The sequence below is a fragment of the Carcharhinus amblyrhynchos genome, chromosome 14 (assembly GCF_965287045.1).
Source record: "Carcharhinus amblyrhynchos chromosome 14, sCarAmb.v2.hapA, whole genome shotgun sequence".
Classification (NCBI taxonomy): domain Eukaryota; kingdom Metazoa; phylum Chordata; class Chondrichthyes; order Carcharhiniformes; family Carcharhinidae; genus Carcharhinus; species Carcharhinus amblyrhynchos.
In genome coordinates, this window is record NC_137337.1 from 21,805,054 (window position 1) to 21,821,716 (window position 16,663).

Sequence of the window (16,663 nt, forward strand, 5' to 3'; positions counted from 1 at the left end):
CTACTCTCTGCCACTACTTATAAATTCCAGGATTCTGGCTACTTCCTTAACTACTTCCCTACTTTACTTGAGGGTGGCATGGTGGCACAGTCATCAGCACTGTTGCCTCAGAGACCTGGGTTTGATTCCTGGCTGGGGTCACTGTCTGTGCAGAGTCTGCATGTTCTTCCCGTGTGAGTTTGCTCTGGGTGCTCCGGTTTCCTCCCACAGTCTGAAAGACATGTTGGTTGGGTGCTCTGGCCACGCTAAATTCTCCCTCAGCGTACCCGAACAGGCGCTGGAGTATGACGACTTGGGAATTTTCACAGTAATTTCATTGCAGTGTTAATGTAAGTCTACTTTTGATACTAATAAAAAACCTTTAAACTTTCCCCAACCTTCAATGATCTGTGCACATAATATCCCCAAATCCCTCTGCTCCTGCATCCCCTTTAGAATTGTACCCTTTATTTAATATTCCTTCTCCTTGCTCTTCTTACTAAAATGTATCACTGCAGGATTCCCTGGATTATTTTTTTCTCAGCCATCTGTCTCCCCATTCCACCAGCCTGCTTCTGTCCTCTTGAAGTCTATTCACAACACTTCTCTAACCTGCTCATTCTGAAGTCGTGTCTGCCCGTCGTCGTTGGAGTCATTAATATAGACCTGCCTTACAGTTCACTCTTTCAGCCAAACTTCAGGTCACCCCTCAAAGATCCCACTGCCCCCTGCCGCCCAATATCTCCTTCCAGGGGCAAAATATGCAGATGCTGGAAATCTGTTAGAAAATGCTGGAAATATTCAGCGGTTCAGGCAACATCTGTGGACAGAGAGAGACAATGTTCACGTTACAGGCTGAAGACCTTTCATCAGAACATCGACCAGAAAGGAGATGATAAGATTTTTTAAAAAATTACTCCATCATTAAAGTTACAAAGCCAAAGCTCTGAATGGACCCGGCAAACCCAAATCCATTCCTTGCTTGTTCCAAACACCGAAATCCATTTGAATTCAATTCATGGTCCCCACAAAAGACACAAACAGGATCCAAGCTAACAAGATGAGGCATTGCTTGGGATCAATCTTAGGATTGGTTTGACGCTTGATCTTGGCCAAAAGACCAAGAGCACTGGCTGAGTGTTTATAGCTGAGCGTTTACAACATTGTTCTGTTTTTACATCGCATTTTTCTGTTTGATTACAATTCTGGAAAACACCTTTTGATTCTGGGAGAAGCGATCAATAGGATGACCGAGCTTGTTGCTGCAAAGAGTAGGTGATCTCACACTCACTCACCGGCAGTCCTGTGTTTGGGGAGAATGCACTGCCCACCCCGTACCCTCCACCTCAAATACAATCACAAGTCAACCAAAGGCAGAGCACCGGGCGTAAATGCCAGCGCCAGGGGAATGGGGGGAGGAAACTAACTCGATTTAATCAGTGTCAACTTTAGAGAAAAGTACACGCGCGGGTTTGCAAAAAAAAGCGCACGTTTACTGATAGCAGTGTCTGTAATTACACCACATCTCTCTTTCCCTCCCCCTCAACTTCCAGGCTTGTTTGATAACATTTCGGAAAAACACATTTGATTCTGAGAGAGATGTTCTCTCGGATGACCGAGCTTGCGGCTACAATCCAGTGTGCAAAGTTTGCTCAGAGGCGCCCACCCCAAGACATTGCCAGGGCGGAATGGACTCACCCCACAGGTTGGCACTGGCTTTATGTGATGGAGAGGAGGGGGGAATGAGAGATCAGTAACCCAGCTTCCCACAGATTGGGAAAGCGGACAGTTGAAGAAGTTTCCCTAGACTGTGTGTGTGCATGTGTGTGGTGGTGGTAGCGGGGGTGGGGGGAAGGGGATAGTAAATGTGTATATTTACGTGTGTGTGTGTATCGCGGGTGTGAATGGGTAAATGTGGGTGGGTGGGAGGTATGAATAAATGTGGGTGGAGGGGGAGGTGTAGATATGTCAGTTGGTGAGGAGTCCCAGATTGTGTGTGTGTGTGGGTATATGTCTGTGTGTGGGGTGGGAGAGGAGGTGGGTGGGGAGGTGTGGGTATGTGTGTCGGTGAGGAGACCCCAGAATGTGTGTGTGTGTATACGGGGGGTTGTGGATGTGGTTGTGGGAGGGTTGTGTTGTGGAGGGGGTGGGGGGTGTATGTGCCTGGGATTGGGTATGTGTACGGGGAGGGGATGATGAATTTATGTTGGTGGGGGAGTCCCCAGATTGTATGGAATGTGTGTGTGTGTGGGGGGGGGGGGGGGGGGAGGGAGGAGAGGGGGAGGTGTTGGGGGTTGGTGTGTGTATGTGCGTGTGGGGGGTGGCAATTGCTGAGGACTGTGTGTGTGGGATGGGTGTGTGTTTGTGTGTGGGGTTGGGGTGTTGGGGGTTGGTATGTGTGTGTGGGGGGGGGAGGAGGGGGGTGTTGGGGGTTGGTATGTGTGTGTATGTGTGAGTGGGGGGAGTGGGTGGGTATTGTTGAGGAGTCCCCAGACTGTGTGTGTGGTGGTAGTGGGGGAGGGGGGAGTAAATGTATGTATTTGTGTGTGTGTGTGTGTGTGTGTGGGGGGGTGGTGGATGGCTAAATGTGGGTGCGTGTATGGGTGGGTGGGAGGTATGAATAAATGTGGGTGGAGGGGCAGGTGTAGATATGTCTGTTGGTGAGAAGCCCAGACTGTGTGTGTGTGTGTGTGTGTGTGTGTGTGTGGGTATATGTCTGTGTGTGGGGTGGGGAAGGAGGTGGGTGGGAAGGTGTGGATGTGTGTATCGGTGAGGAATCCCCAGAATGTGCGTGTGTGTGTGTGTGTGTAAGGGGGGTTGTGGTTGTGGGTGTGGGAGGTTGTGTTGTTGGGGGGGGGGAAGTGTGTGTGCCTGGGATTGGGTATGTGTGTGGGGAGGGGATGAGTTTGTGTTGGTGGGGAGTCCCCAGATTGTGTGTATGGGATGGGTGTGTGTGTTGGGGGAGGGGGAGGGGGCGGTTGGTGTGTGTGTGTTGGTGAGGAGTTTCCAGAATGTGTGTATGTGTGTGTGTGTATGGGGAGGGGTGGGTGTGGGAGGGTTATATTTGGAAGGAATGTGTGTGCCTGGAATTGGGTATGTGTGTGGGGAGGGTGTGTGTGACTATGTGTGTATGTGAGTGGGGGGGGGGCAGGTAGGGGGGGCAGATGTGGGTGTGTGCCGGTGAAGAGTTTCCAGACTGTGTGTGTGTATGTGTGTGTGTGTGTGTGTGTGGGGGGGGGGGGGCGTTGGGAGAAGAGGGGGGCGTTGGGTGTTGGTATGTGTGTGTGTGTGTGTGTGTGTGGGAGGGGGCAGGTGTGGGTGTTGCTGAGGAGTCCCCAGACTGTGTGTGTGTGGGATGGGTGTGTGTGTGTGTGTGTGTGTGTGGGGGGGGGGTGGTGTTGGGGTTGGTGTTGTGTATGTTTGGGGGGGTGGGGGGTGGGAGTGGGCTGAGTGTTGCTGAGGAGTCCCCAGACTCTGTGTGGGATGAATGTGTGTGTGTGTGTGTCTGTGTGTGTGGGAAGGGGGGTGGGAGAGTGTGGGGGGGGGGTTGGTTTGTGTGTGTGTGTGTGTGTGTGTGTGTGGGAAGGGGGGTGGGAGAGTGTGGGGGGTTGGTTTGTGTGTGTGTGTGTGTGTGTGGGAAGGGGGGTGGGAGAGTGTGGGGGGTTGGTTTGTGTGTGTGTGTATGTGTGGGAGGGGGGGTGGGAGAGTGTGGGGGGTTGGTTTGTGTGTGTGTGTGTGTGTGGGAAGGGGGGTGGGAGAGTGTGGGGGGTTGGTTTGTGTGTGTGTGTGTGTGTGGGAAGGGGGGTGGGAGAGTGTGGGGGGTTGGTTTGTGTGTGTGTGTGTGTGTGGGAAGGGGGGTGGGAGAGTGTGGGGGGGGTTGGTTTGTGTGTGTGTGCGTGTGGGAGGGGGTTGGTGTTGCAGAGGAGTCCCCAGACTGTGTGTGGGATGAATGTGTGTGTGTGGGAAGGGGGGTGGGAGAGTGTGGGGGGTTGGTTTGTGTGTGTGTGTGTGTGTGTGTGTGGGAAGGGGGGTGGGAGAGTGTGGGGGGTTGGTTTGTGTGTGTGTGTGTGTGGGAGGGGGGGGGTGGGAGAGTGTGGGGGGTTGGTTTGTGTGTGTGTGTGTGTGTGTGGGAGGGGGGGTGGGAGAATGTGGGGGGTTGGTTTGTGTGTGTGTGTGTGTGTGGGAGGGGGGGTGGGAGAATGTGGGGGGTTGGTTTGTGTGTGTGTGTGTGTGGGGGGGGTGGGAGAGTGTGGGGGGTTGGTTTGTGTGTGTGTGTGTGTGTGGGGGGGTGGGAGAATGTGGGGGGTTGGTTTGTGTGTGTGTGTGTGTGGGAGGGGGGGGTGGGAGAGTGGGGGGGTTGGTTTGTGTGTGTGTGTGTGTGGGGGGGGTGGGAGAATGTGGGGGGTTGGTTTGTGTGTGTGTGTGTGTGTGGGAGGGGGGTGGGAGAATGTGGGGGGTTGGTTTGTGTGTGTGTGTGTGGGGGGGGGGGGGTGGGAGAGTGTGGGGGGTTGGTTTGTGTGTGTGTGTGTGGGGGGGGGTGGGAGAATGTGGGGGGTTGGTTTGTGTGTGTGTGTGGGAGGGGGGGGTGGGAGAGTGGGGGGGTTGGTTTGTGTGTGTGTGTGTGGGGGGGGGTGGGAGAGTGTGGGGGGTTGGTTTGTGTGTGTGTGTGTGTGTGTGTGGGAGGGGGTGGGTGTTGCAGAGGAGTCCCCAGACTGTGTGTGTTCCCCCCTCCCTCCCCCCAACAGTGAGGAGAGCCAGAGGGGGGCTGAGTGAGTGAGAGTGCGTCAGGAGCGGAGTGCGCAATCGCGGTGCCAGTGCCAGCGATGTGCCGAGAGCGGCGGCAGCGCCAGCTGCAGCCCCCGCGCTCACTATGAGCCTGTTCCCGCCTCACTGCCAACATCTGGCCGCAGCCGCCCGCCCGCAGCAGCAGCCGCTCCCTCGCCACAGCTTTCCACACAACTCCGCAGACCCAGGATGCCCGGAGGAAAAAGAGGGCTGGTGGCACCGCAGAATACTTTCTTGGAAAATATTGTCCGGAGATCCAGCGGTAAGATAACAACTGGCAGCGGCGCGCTGGGTGACAGCACTTTAGGCAGAGAGTGGCGGCGCGAGTCTTTATTCCCTCTGCATACTTAGCAACATTGCAATTAGACAATTCAACCCTTCCAGCCTGTTTGTGTCTCCTTTACTTAATCCCCTTGCATTCTGCCAGTTGCACTTATCAATCCATCCTTAAATATATATCTGAAGGTGTTGGGAGAAGAGATAGATCTGTTCAGAATTTGGATGTTTATGTTAAGGGTTCAGTTTGAACCTGTCCTCTTCCTCACCAGACAAATAAACGAGGAGAATTGCTAAGAATGATTGAAAAGTAATTTGTTGGAACACTTGTTCACTGTGGGAAGCGATTGAACTTTTCATATATGTAAATATATAGAAGTTTAATTATTAATGTCACAAGTAACACTACATTCTGCACTCTCGTTTCCTTCTCTGTGAACGGCATGCTCTGTTTGTATCGCGCGCAATAAACGACTGTGTGGTAATACATGTGGCAGTAATAAATCAAATCAAATCAAGAAGTAGGGTTACATTAACATTGCAATGAAGTTACTGTGAATATACATAATGTCTATGTATATAAAATGACTGAGCTGTGCCCAAACACATACAAGTACTCTTCTCCACCGTCATTCTTACTATCACAGCCCCTTTACATGTTAGTGTTTTTTTTAAGTTTTGGTACCACAGCAATTGGCGGAGACTGGATTCAGGAGTCGGGGGGCGGGCGGGGGGGGGGTAAGATTTGCCACTTTGGGTCAGATACAGGGGCAGGTGAGAGAGCTAACTCAGAGTTCACTCAGAGGGACTTGCAATCGACAACCGACTCACAACCGACCATAGGGATTGCAAAGGGAAAGGATTCCAGGACAGTTTTGCCTTAAGCGTCCCGATAAATCCAGTTTCCGTCTGTTGGAATAGACACTTAGAAACGCGGGAGAGCAGAATAAACGATGATACTTTGGGGATTGTGGAAAAGATGCTGTGGGAGATGATAGGACTGCGCCCACACTCAATACATAGTCCTTTGCAAAAAAAAACATGCTTAATCTAAAAAAGAAATGCTACCTTAATGTTAGGTGCGAAATTCGCGGGCCGCCAATTTAAAAAGAGAAACTGTTTCTTTGCAGCTCACAGCATTTAAGGCACCTATATTTCATTTTCCTGACGGAACTTTAGTTGAAGAAATGTTTTAAAATTGCATCTTGTACATTTAGTGCTTTCTGTCTTTTGAAGAGCTGGGGAAAAATGTCGAGACATCTGCTTCAGTGGGGGTTTCATATCTAGATTATATCTGTTTGGTACAGTGTGTTACTTACTGGCAGCCTATCTTGCGATCGTAGGGGACTGTTGACAAACGCTGTGATCTGTCCAAATCCTGAGTGATGGAGAGGGTGACGTGCACTAACCGTTCAGGCAAAATTCAGCGCTGGAAGGGGTTGTAAAAGCAGAACAGATCATTTCACAAGCCCACCAAAAACTCCGTGGTATTTTTCTTGCCATTACGGGTCGCTGTTACTCCTCAAGCAGTGGCATTTGTAACCTCAGTACCACCTCCACACCTTAACCAGACACACTCCTTACACACACACACGCACACACACACACAAACACTAATGCCTGTGGGTAACCTCGGCTGCAACCAACTTTCGAGAGAGTCATTTTGTAAGAAGACGTCAAGCAGTTTGACTGATACCACGCGTCAAGAGCCGGCTGCAAATCAACTCTTAAAAGCACCATTTTCCTAATGAGCGTGGCTGATCTATTTATTAAAGTGACAGGTTTCGCTTCTTATAAACCCGTCCTTTTAAAGTTCTCCATGCATCAGCGGAGAGAACCAGAACGAAGGGGGAATCAAAAGGACGCGTGAAGGAATGCCAGGTCGGGCCATGCACCAGGGCTGCTCTGGAACTTCGAAACAGATTGTTTCTGCATTTTGTACCTCAACACCTTCAAAATTAACAGCAGCTCAATTCGTTTCCTAATTGGATACTAAAGGATATCGACTTACTTCGAAACAGCCAGACAGACAACCTAACCCCCCCATCATGATGAGCATGCCGTATTCACCACGAAAGTTAGGAAATTAAAAAAACGAAATAGTTGTATTCTGGGATGCAATTTAAACACCGTTTCTGTCCTGTAAATGTGTTGGCGGGTTGGGTTATTCAGGCGGTTCTGTCTGTTCCCATAACTCTGCATCAGGAATCCCATCTGGATCGCTAGTCGGTAATTCCAAATGAAATTATATAACTAGATGTTGTTTTTCTAATGGGAACTGCGTGGATGTGCAGATTTGCCAAGCACCCCATGCCATCACTGAGACTGATCGCCCTCAGCTCGTCTGCTGCTGACACCCTCATTCTCTGTTACTCCGAGTTTATTACTAATTCCTGTACACTCTCTCTGGCAGGTTTCCCATCTTCCACTCTCTGTAAACTCGAGGTCATCCAAAAACTCTGCTGCCCTGAATAATACAAAGAACAACATGAAATTCGATTTATCAGAGCAAAATAAACAGCCTAACAGAAGACCTCGCACACTGATGGAAGGACATAAACAATCATATAGTATTCAACATGGACATTATGAAATTAGAAAAGGACACGGTTATTGTATTTGGAATACAGTTTAAAACCCTTGGGATGACATTTAAAGTTTATTTATTAGTGTCACAAGTAGGATTACATTAACACTGCAATGAAGTTACTGTAAAAATCCCCTAGTTGCCACACTCTGGCACCCTTTAGGGTACACTGAGGGAGAATTTAGAATTCCAAAGTACCTAACCAGCACATCTTTTGGATTGTGAGAGGAAACCAGAGCACCCGGAGGAAACCCACGCAGACATGGGGAGAATGTGCAGACTCTGCACCAGCAGTGACCCAAGCCAGAAATTGAACCCCGGTCTGTGGCACTGTGAGACAGCAGTGTTAACCACTGTGCCAACATGCTATATACTGCACCAAGTCCTGTTCAGCCATCATTCCTGTACTTGCTGATTTTCATTAGCAAAAGATAATCCTTACATTCTAATCATTCAGTTGCCTCTCCTCTCCTTGCCACTGTAATCTCCTCCAGCCCTATAACACCGAGAAACCTGGGCTCCTCCAATTCTGGCTTCTTGAGTATCCCTGATTTTAATTGTTCTACTATTAGTGACCATGGCTTCAACTGGCAAGGCTCTCTGCCACTCTACTTGGTTTTCCTCCTTAAAGATGCTGCTTAAATCTTACTTCTTTGGCCATGCTTTTGGGCAATCTGGCCTAATGTCTCCTTATTTATCATGGGGTCAATTTTGTTCTGGGAATTAATAAGGAAATGGCAGAGACTTTGAACAAGTATTTTGTATCCTATTTCAGAGTAGAAGACACATAACAGATCCCAAGAATTTAAGAATATCAAGAAATAATAGGGACGGAGGAAGTTAAAACCATCACTGTCACTAGAGACAGTGTACTAGGCAAACTAATGTGGCTAGAGGCTGACAAGTCCCTCGGACCTGATGGCCTGCTTCCCACAGTCATGAAGAAAGTAGCTGCAGAGATATAGTGCATGGATTGTTTATAATCTTCCAACATGCCCGAGATTCTGGAAGGTTCCCATTGGATTGGAAAACTGCAAAAATATCATTTCTACTCAAGAAAGGAGAGAGACAGAAAGCAGGAAATTATAGGCCAGTTAGTCTAACATTCATCATCGAGAAAGTGCTAGAATCTAATATTAAGGAGGCTGTAGAAAAGCATTTAGAAAATTATGATACAATTAGTGAGAGTCCGCATGGCTTTGTGAAAGGAAATGGTGTTTGACAACTTTATTGCAGATAAGGCAAAAGAAGAGCTCATGGTGCTGGGGAATATATTAGTATGGTTGTACTGACGTTGGATTGCCAATTTGTGATGAACCAACTTCTCGCCACCTGTGATGTTAGCATCAGTAAGTCTGAAGGTGACAAAGACGTAAATCAGTGTCTTAACAACAGATGGAGTGAGGTGCGTGGATGTTGTGAAGGTGGTTTTTGTGATGAAAATGATATGGCGTCAGAAGCAGTACAGATTCAAATAGAAGGTTGTGACTACTCCAGCTCTCCAGTTGTGAACACTCTGAAACCATGGCTGGGAAAGAGGAGAAAACAAGTGAATAAGTTTAAGTGGTTAGAAAATTGACTTCATTGTGAGACCAAAGATAATGGGTTCAAAAGATAATTACTTCAGTCAGTGTTTACCTAGAGAAGAATCTGGCTCCACCATGAATGGGTGTCAAAGAAATAATCTGATGTAATCTTCCACATACTTTGCATGGAACATGGATAGAGAAGTGGTGCATTTCTCTGGGGAGAAGGGTGATAGTACGTGAAAGCTGACTCAGTCTATGGCTAATGTCACCAAATGGTTGCATAAGGAAGAGGACTGCACATTGTGATGACACAGGAATTGGCAGTGAAGCCATTGCTGGAGAAGCTGTGGTTCTGATTGTACTAAATAAGCAAGGGTGGTCCATTAGAATTCCAGGGGAAGTATTGGGCAAGGATGGGGTGATCAAGTATCAAATGATACAGTGATATTTAGGCAGATTAGAATGAATAATGTTCAAGGATCATAGTCACAGTCACAAATGCTGTTGACATGGGATATGCGGCAACCTGGTCAACGCTCATGAAGCATCATGAATCAACACTGCCAAGAGGGGAGGAAAGATGGGCAAAAAAATTGCTGTTAAAACTATTTCTAGAAGTAATATCTCATAATTTGTAATTCATATCTTCAAAAAAGAAATCAAACTTTTGGCTTGAAGTTCAACTTTCTACAGAAGGGCAAAACAGAAGGCATCAGATTGACTGCCCATTAAAAACCTCACCTGTTACAGACGAAACCTAATTTCATTTCCACTTATACTGACTAATCTGCTCCCATTCATTTTGCACCTCTACCAAAATTGAACCTGGCCCCATTTGTTTCTGAATGGAAGCATATATGAACGTATTACTTTCAAAATATGTTCTTTCAATCCAGGAAATATTCCTATGTGAACCATGTTTATGGTAGTAATCCTTTATACTATTCATGTTAGAGCTTTCCTTGCTGATTGACCTGAGATTAGGACCATATATTGTGGTATGGTACCAAGGCAGAAATGCAGCACTTAATGTTAATTACTGCAGGCCCTCATTATCCATATGTAGTTTAATCTAACTGTAATAAATCATTACCATTGACTAAAACACTAATTAAACCAATTGCTAAGTTTTATTTCTGGCAAAAAAAACTAAAGCAGCATTTAGGAACCTTGAATTCCCTTGATTAGTCTTAGTCAAAGAGGTTTAAAAATAGGATACTGCTATTACTATGCACTGAATACCTTACCACATTGGTAAAGTCAAGAAGACTTGTGAGTTGGGTGATTGTTTTGAAGCTTTAGGTCAGCAGAAACACAGAGTTATAGAGTCATAGATGTTTACAACATGGAAATAGGCCCTTCGGCTCAACTTGTTCATGCTGCCCCTTTTTTTTAATCACTAAGCTAGTCCCAGTTGCCCATGTTTGGCCCATATCCCTGTATTTTACCCATATAACTGTCTAAATACTTTTTAAAATACAAAATTGTACCCGCCTCTACTACTACCTCTGGCAGCTTGTTCCAGACACTCACCACCTTGTGTGAAAAAATTGCCCCTTTGGACCTTTTGTATTTCTCCCCTTTCACCTCAAACCTATGCCCTCTAGTTTTAAACTCCTCTATCTTTGGGAAAAGTTATTGACTATCTAGCTGATCTATGCACCTCATTATTTTATAGACCTCTATAAGACCACCCCTCTACAGTCCAGAAAAAAAAGTCTCATTCCATCCAGCCTCTCCCTATAGCTCAAACCATCAAATCCTGGTAGCATCCTAGTAGATCTTTTCTATGCTCTTTCTAGTTTAATAATATCCTTTCTATAGTTGGATGACCAGAACTGTACACAGTATCCTATGTGTAGCCTTACCAATGTCTTCTACAACTTCAACAAGATGGCCCAACTCCTGTATTCAATGTTCTGGCCAATGAAATCAAGCATGCTGAATGCCTTCTTCATCACTCTGTCCATCTGTGACTCCACTTTTAAGGAGCTGTGAACCTGTACCCCTAGATCTCTTTGTTCTATAACACTCTCTAAAGCCCTAACATTAACTGAGTAAGTCCTGCCCTAGTTCAATCTACCTAAGTACATCACCTCGTCCTTATCTAAATTAAACTCTATCTGCCACTCGTCAGCCCGCTGGCCCAATTGATCAAGATCCCAGTGCAATCCTTGATAACCTTCTTCACTGCCCACCAATCTTGGTGGCAAACTTACTAACCCTGCCTCCTAAATTCTCATATATAATTTGTCATAAAAATGACAATTAACAGTGGACCCAGCACTGATCCCTGAGGCACACTGCCGGCCTCCAGTTTGAAAAACAGCCCTCCATAATCACCCTCTATCTTCTGTCATCCAGCCAGTTTTGTATCCATTTGGCTACCTCACCCTGGACCCTGTGAGACTTAACCGAATGTAACAACCTACCATGCGGTACCTTGTCAAAGACCTTGCTAAAGTCCATGCTGGCAACATCAGCTGCACTGCCCTCATCGACCTTCTTGGTTACCCCTTCAAAAAACTCAATCAAATTTGTGAGACATGATTTTCCACACTCAAAGCCACGAAAGAACAAAAAGATTCAATCTCATTTTCAAATGATTTACAAGGCGTAAACCAACTCTTTGTTTTTAAAGAGTAACAGGTCTTCATTGGCTTATCCCAGCAGAGTTACATCGATAGCTGATTGCTGTCTTAAGCTGGATGCCAACCTGGAATTATCTTCCCAGATGGTGACTGAGCTCGCCGTGAGTTTGAAAGTAATTGGAACTATTGATTTGAGTGCAACTGGCATCCTCCAAGGCGCCTGAGAAAATGGCTCAGTTTGTAGTAATGAGCTGGATGTGGGAAGCCTTGAAGGTGTTGATCCTGTAGTCATCCATTTCCTCAAGGCAGGAGAGTGCCAGTGCTTCTACCCATCCCTAAGAAATCGTAAGAAATTTGGAACATGCATCTGCAGTTTCTGCTGAGTCTTTGGGTCCAAATCCCAAATTTTTGGTCAATTTAGCTCAAGGTGCATGAGTTTTAAAAACATTTTGTCCAAATTGAGCTCCACGCACAAAACCAATCAATGCACTTGTTGTTTCCAGGCCTTTCAAGAGGGCTCCTAAAATTAAGCTGGAATGTTTAGGCATGTGGACACTAATTGGAAAGGATTTGGACACTAAAAAAAATGTAATCATTCCCAATCTAACAAAACAGCTTTGTTGATTTTTTTAGAAGCAATTTCAGTAATAAATTTGTTCACATGTGATGATCGACATTACTTTTTTTAATGATTGATCAATTTTCACTTGTATTAATCAACTTTGCTAAGTTACCACTCTTGTATATTTGAAGGAATTTAAAGCAACATTTAGAAAAAGAATTGTTTCACAGCATTGCTCGATTGTGCTGTTTCATGGCAAAGTTTGCATTCACTGATATGCAGCATGTTTGGAATGAGTTGACAGTCACCATCCTCTTAAGTTCTAAATTGGATGTAAATCATTTAATAGAAGTCACTGGGATAAATAAAGAAGCTACCATGGTACTGGGCATTGGGGAGAATTGTGTGTGGAGTTGGATCAAAAAAATAAAGATAGTTTACGAAGAAGCCAAACTCATGTCTCCTTTGCTGAATCCCAACTGAGAGGCTCAAACACAGAAGAGTTATTTGTATGTTAGTGTGACAAGTAGGATTACATAAACAATGCAATGAAGTTATTGTGAAAATCCGCCTGTCCCCACAATCCAGCGCCAGTACTGGTATATTGAGGGAGAATTTAGCATGGCCAATGCACCTAATCAGCATTGCACTGTGTGAAGAAACCAGAGCACCTGGAGGAAACTCATGCAGACACGAGGAGAACCTACAAACTCTGCATAGAAAGTGACCCAAGCTGGGAATCTAGAGCAATTTGTGTCAGAATTATGTCCAAAGTGGAAATTCAACTTTTGTGCACATGTTGGCCTGTGAAGATCCACTCACAATCAACAAAAATATTTCTCAAATATATAGCTATGTTCAAAGGACAAAACTGCCATTTTACAGGATCTCTGAATTAACAGAATATGCTCACCATGAATCCATTTGAGCTGCTTGACATAATGTCAACGCCTTTGTTGGTCCTTGGATGAATATAACCAGAATCCTGAAATTGCTGTGAAATAATAGCATAGCGGATCATACCAAGACACAGACTGGCAGATAGAGGCAGCATTGGCACCTAAGGGAAATGTCCTGGGTGTTTGAGTTAATGAAGCAGAACTTTGTAACAAGAAATACAAAAGTATGCAAAACTATTTGCTGTGTTGGATGTTGACCAGATCTGACATCTGCAATTGTAGCCACCCCGACTTCCCTAAAATTCAAGGATCCATTTGGATAGTGGGATTTCCCTTCCTGCCATCCAAAGGGTCAGTGGGGAACACATCCCACTGGCATGGTCTGCCCCCTCATCTCATGCTCTAATGAGCATCAATTGGCTGCAGGGTGACCTTCCTCATTTGGGAATTGCCAATCTGATTGGCCAGCAGCTCTCTGGTCCCCACAGCAGCAAGAGCTCCATCTCCAGGGAGAAACTTCAGGAAGATGTCCAAACCTCAGTCCCAGAACTGGACAGCAAGGACTGTTTCCAGGGTTCCAAGGTGGGGAAGGTACAGAAGGCATGGAAGGGTGGAAAGTTGGCGATTGGGGTGTCAAGGGAGAGGCTGGGGGTGTGTGAGAAGGTGACGGAAGTCTAGCAGCCACCGGACCTTAAGGCCCACCCTCCCCACCCACCCTGCCTTGAGGCCTAGACTTGTTCAGTATTAGGCTCCCCTGACACTAGCTAATTCCTCTCGCCACCCTAAAAATTCAGGCTGGGTGTGAAATGGCCATTAACTGGACAATAATTGGCCACTTAGGAGCTTCAGGTTGGGGTAAAGGAACTGATGCAGCAATGTCCTTAGATTGGAATGATTGACCTCCAGAAACGTTGGCCAGAATTCTCCAACCTCACCTGCGGCTGGAATTCTCCAGTTCAGTTGCAATGAATGGACATCTGGCTTAGCACCAAATTCCCTGTTCTCACTGACAGCAAAGGCTAGGCAAAATGGCTAGAGAATCCTGGCTCATCTTCCTTTGTGCTAGGTATTATTCCAACTAGGGAAGAGTTTCTCCCCCAGATTCCCACTGATTCCAATTTTGCCAGGGCTTCACATTCAGTCAAATGCTGCCTTGAAGTCAATGGCACATCACCTTTGGAATTCAATATTTTTGTCCCTATTTGGATCAAGACTGTAATGAGGTCTGGAGTTGAGTGACCCTGGCGAAACACAAACTGAGCATCGGTGAGCAGCATATTGCTAAGCAGGTGTCATTTGACAGCGCTGTTGATGACCCTTTCCATCACTTTACTGATGATCGAGAGATGAGGCTTTTGTGGTCATGCCTGAGCAACCTTCCACATTGTAGGTTGGATGCCAATATTTTACCGAGGATGAAATGTACTACTATATTTTCATGGTTTACCAGTAGGATACTTGCATTAGTTTTTCAATGAATGAGGTCCCTGCAATTTAGTTGAAAGCAGTGCTAACAGATTACATAGAATTTAAAGCACAGTTCCTTTTGAAATCTACACAGATTGGCGATTGGACGACACTGAATAGAACTGCTTTAGTTCTGTCCTCCGTATTGCTAAAAAGACATACGGCACTGATGAAAGTACAGTAAAGATTTATGTAAAGAATATCAGAACTAAGAAGTTATAGCTATTAGGAAAGAATGAACCTGTTATGGATCTGTCTTTTAAAGAGTGGAGAAGGCTAAGTGGTGATCAGGTAATGGTCTTTAATATTATGAAATGGTTTGATAAGGATGATGTGGAAAAGACATTTCCCCTTGTGGGAGAGTCCCAGACCATAAAACAAATGTAAACATATAAAATAATCACTGATGATCCCACAGGGGAATTCAGAAAGTGGTCAGAATACGGAACATGATGCCACATGAAACAGTCGAGACATAAAGCACAGATATGTTTGATGGGAACCTTGGTAAGCTCATGAAGTTGAAGGGAATACAAGGAAATGTTGATAGGATGAGATTAAGCAAGGTGGGAGGAGGTTGCTAAAGGACATAAATACCAGCATAAATGACATCAATTGTGCTTTAAAATTTGATGCAATTTTACAATGTAAAGTAATCTATTAGGGCTGATTTCAAATAACTCACAAAAATACCATTCTTGGAAAATGAATACACACACTGCCTCCTGATAGGAGTATTTTCATTTCTGAGAGAGCCAAAATTGATAGTTATCCATCCCATTGAGTGCCAGGCTTGTTGGCAGGGCGAATGAACAAACCAATTTGACAAAATGGGTTGTGGCACCATCTCACTTGGGGGCCACAGAGATAAGGAGCAATGTGCTTCCAGCACCGGGGATACAGCTTGGAGTTAGCAGAGCCAATGCAGAGCACAGCTGGAAGGAGGAAGACCATTAGGTATTGCCTCAAGGTAAGGGTCTATTGTATCAGTAGGTCCTATCTTAACATTATCGAGACTCAGTGTAAGCAAAGCTTATGATAGTCTAGTGAATTAGTTGGACAGATATGTGCCATGTGCAATGAGATGATATGAGTGGCATGATGGTACAGTGGTTAGCACTGTTGCCTCACAGCACTAGGGACCTGGGTTCAATTCTGGCCTTGGGTCGCTGTCTATGTGGAGTTTGCACATTCTCCCCGTGTCTGCATGAGTTTCCTCCAGGCACTCTGGTTTCCTCCCACAGCCCAAAGATGTGCGTGTTAGGTTGATTGGCCATGCTAAATTAACCTTAGTGTCGGGGGATTAGCAGGGTAAATATGAGAGGTTATGTGCAGTCTCGATGGGCCGAATGGCCTCCTTCTGCACTGTAGGGATTCTATGATTATATGAGACCTGGCTGTACTTGTACACTAGTATGTGTGTGTTTTCCAGGAAGTTGTCATGATGCGTTCCTACTGAGGAATTCACAGCAGCCTCAACTGTTCCAGTCCCCAACACAGGCCTATGATTGGCTTCTGAGTGACAAGTGGTACTCCTTAACGAGATGGTGAATGATCCTCTTGAAGCAGCTGCAGACAGAACCTGAATGTCAATACTATATGGTAGCCATGTGCAGACCAGAAACATCACTGAGCAGGCTATTGGCATTCTGAAGATTTGGCTCATATACCTTGACCGCTGAGGAGTGATCTTGTAGAGGTCTATAAAATAATGAGGGGCATAGATCAGCTCCATAGTCAATATCTTTTCCCAAAAGTACGGGAGGCTAAAACTAGATGGCATAGGTTTAAGGTGAGAGGGGAGAGATACAAAAGTGTCCAATGAAGCAAAGTTTTCACATAGAGGGTGGTGTGTGTCTGGAACAAACTACCAAAGGTAGCAGGAGAGGTGGGCACAATTTTGTCTTTTAAAAAGAGTTTAGACAATTACATAGGTAAGATGGGTATAGAGGATATGGGCCAAACATGGGCAATTGGGATTAGCTTAG

General features: G+C 45.8%; 1 protein-coding gene across 2 annotated transcripts in view; it reads left to right on the top strand.

Annotated features, from left to right (window-relative positions):
- Positions 1-4,821: 4,821 nt before the first annotated feature.
- LOC145352483 (voltage-gated delayed rectifier potassium channel KCNH5) overlaps positions 4,822-16,663 on the top strand; it is a 302,642-nt gene continuing 290,800 nt past the window's right edge. For both annotated transcript variants that reach the window (XM_080202395.1, XM_080202397.1), the window contains exon 1: positions 4,822-5,026. In XM_080202395.1, coding sequence (XP_080058521.1) covers positions 4,954-5,026 — 73 coding nt within the window. In that variant the 5' untranslated portion in view covers positions 4,822-4,953. The remainder of the gene's footprint in view (positions 5,027-16,663) is intronic.